General features: G+C 47.6%; 1 protein-coding gene across 1 annotated transcript; it reads right to left on the reverse strand.

Moving 5' to 3' along the window:
- Positions 1 to 103: 103 nt before the first annotated feature.
- LOC106944186 (zinc finger protein 366-like) lies at positions 104 to 1,660 on the reverse strand. Its single transcript, XM_015027405.1, has 2 exons — positions 622 to 1,660; positions 104 to 311 (listed from the first exon to the last, which is right to left on the reverse strand). The coding sequence occupies exons 1-2, from the start codon at positions 1,632 to 1,634 to the stop codon at positions 140 to 142; spliced, it is 1,185 nt and encodes a 394-aa protein (XP_014882891.1). The 5' UTR covers positions 1,635 to 1,660; the 3' UTR covers positions 104 to 139.
- Between the last annotated feature and the right edge of the window lie 414 nt (positions 1,661 to 2,074).

Consider the following 2,074-nt stretch of genomic DNA (forward strand, 5'->3'; position numbering starts at 1 on the left):
TATTGGTAAAAACCAAAAATTTAAGGTTTTCCCCAAACCCAAGGGTTTTGTGGCCCCCTCCCCGAGGGGCTTTTTTTTTTTTTTTTTTTTTTTTTTAAACCAGGCAACATCATAAATATCTTTTGGAAGGATTTTGTACTCACCTGTACAAGGTGGGACCTCGATGAACTGTGAGGTGTCTCTTGAGCTGGGCCAGGGTGGGGAAGTCCAGACCACACTCCACACACACATTCTCCTGCCCTTTTTCGTGCTTCAGCTCGTGGGCGCGAAGCTCGCTGGGATAAGCGAAGCCTCTGCCACACACACTGCAGCTGCAGGAGTTAGAAAATGGACGTTAAAGTGACAGCAGAGTGGCAATAAAGAGCTGAATTTTACCTGCACTACAAAGGCACAAAATATTACCAAATAATTTTGGTTTAGTTTCTAGTTTAAATACCTTGAAATAAGACAAAACTAACTTACAAGTAACTTTTCAGCAAGATATAGGGCAGGAGTTTAACACTAGTACTTTTTCATCAATATTAAGTTACTTAAAACAAACTCCAATATCTTGCTGAAAAGTTACTTGTAAGTTAGTTTTGTCTTATTTGAGGTGAACTAAGCCATTTTCCAGATGTCTACCTGTATGGCTTCACGTCGCTGTGCTGCATCATGTGTCTCTTCAGGTGGCTCGTCTGGGTGAAAGCTTTGTGGCACACCTGGCACTTGTGAGGCCTCATGCCCTGGTGTGTGAGGAGGTGTGTGTGCAGGTGGCTGAGCTGCTTGAACAGCTTCCCACAGAGGTGACAGCCGTGCGGCTTGATCCCGTTGTGGCCCAAGATGTGCGTGACCAAGTTGTACTTGGACGTGTAGGATTTCTCACACATCCGGCACTTCCATCTCTTCTGGTCGCCGCCGACGTCCACATAGTAGCTGTCATCTACATGGACGTTGAGACCCGCCTTCTCGGCGTTGGTGGTCTCACCGCGGGGAGCTTCGTCACGTGGGGCCTTGCTGGAGCGGGGGTCCTCTCTGGGGTAGAAGGGACCGGGTGGGATGTGCATGACGGGCCCAGGCATGAAGAAGGGGTACGGGAAAGGGCCGTGAGAAAGAGGAGGGAAGTAAGGCGGGTGGAGGAGATGGAGAGGTGAGGAAGGCCAAAGAGAGGATGGACTGGGAGGCTCCTGCTTCACCTGCACAGGGAGACTCAAACCTGCTGATCTGCTGTGAAGCTGCAGCCTATTCAGCTCAATCATCCCAGGTATTGGTCGAGAGGGCATGGAGGAAATGGAGCGAGGTGGAAGCGAGAAGGGGACATGAGAGATGTCCAGCTTCTTCTTGCTCCTGCTCTGTTCTGCCTCCTCCTGTTGTCCATCAGGCGACTCTTCCCCCTGGGCGCCCGCTTTGAGATGAAGCCTCTTCTTTTTTGGGAATCCTTCTTTGGGAACGTAACCGAGGCCGGGCACGGGGAAGAACGCCGGCGTGGTGAGAGCGCTGTAGGGATCGATGGTGGGGTAACTGGGTAAAGAGAATCTTGGGGGCTTAATATAAAGAGGGGCTGGACCCAAGTAGAAACCCCGCTGAGGTGCTTGTCTAAGCCTGTCTCCTTGAGACGGACTGTCGCCTGGTGAGAAGTTCACAGTGTCTTTCTCCATCGTTATTCTACAGAAAACAGAACAAGCAGCTGTTAGACCTGAGGTGTCCAAAGTGTGGGGGGCCATTATGGGGAGGGATACAAATTTGACCCCAAAGTCAAAGGTCATTTGATGTGGACCTTCTATTTTTAATCAGGACAAAATTATCACAAAGTAAAATCATCTTACAATAGAACATACTGGCCAGAACACAAAAAGTAATTGTGTTTTTTGCCTTCTCTTGCAAGAACCTGTGAAGTTTACTCAAAAGTAAACTTTGCTGCACCAAAAATTAGCTTTTAGTTAATTTAATAAACTTGGCTAAATACAGCAAGCATTATTCAAACAAGATTTTATTGATCAGAATTCATTAAATTGTGTTCTGTTATTCCCCCCCCCCCCCATGAAACTTCATAAAAATGAGAGGATGTACAGTTATTATACACAAGCCACTGGATAGA

This window comes from Poecilia latipinna, unplaced genomic scaffold (genome assembly GCF_001443285.1).
Source record: "Poecilia latipinna isolate Pla-1442-1.1 unplaced genomic scaffold, P_latipinna-1.0 Scaffold7280, whole genome shotgun sequence".
NCBI lineage: Eukaryota > Metazoa > Chordata > Actinopteri > Cyprinodontiformes > Poeciliidae > Poecilia > Poecilia latipinna.

Coding starts and splice junctions, on each gene's coding strand:
- LOC106944186 (XM_015027405.1), bottom strand. CDS start 1,634: ATGGAGAAAGACACTGTGAACTTCTCACCAGGCGACAGTCCGTCTCAA. Junction 312..621: donor AGCGACGTGAAGCCATACAG/GTAGACATCTGG, acceptor TAACTCCTGCAG/CTGCAGTGTGTGTGGCAGAG.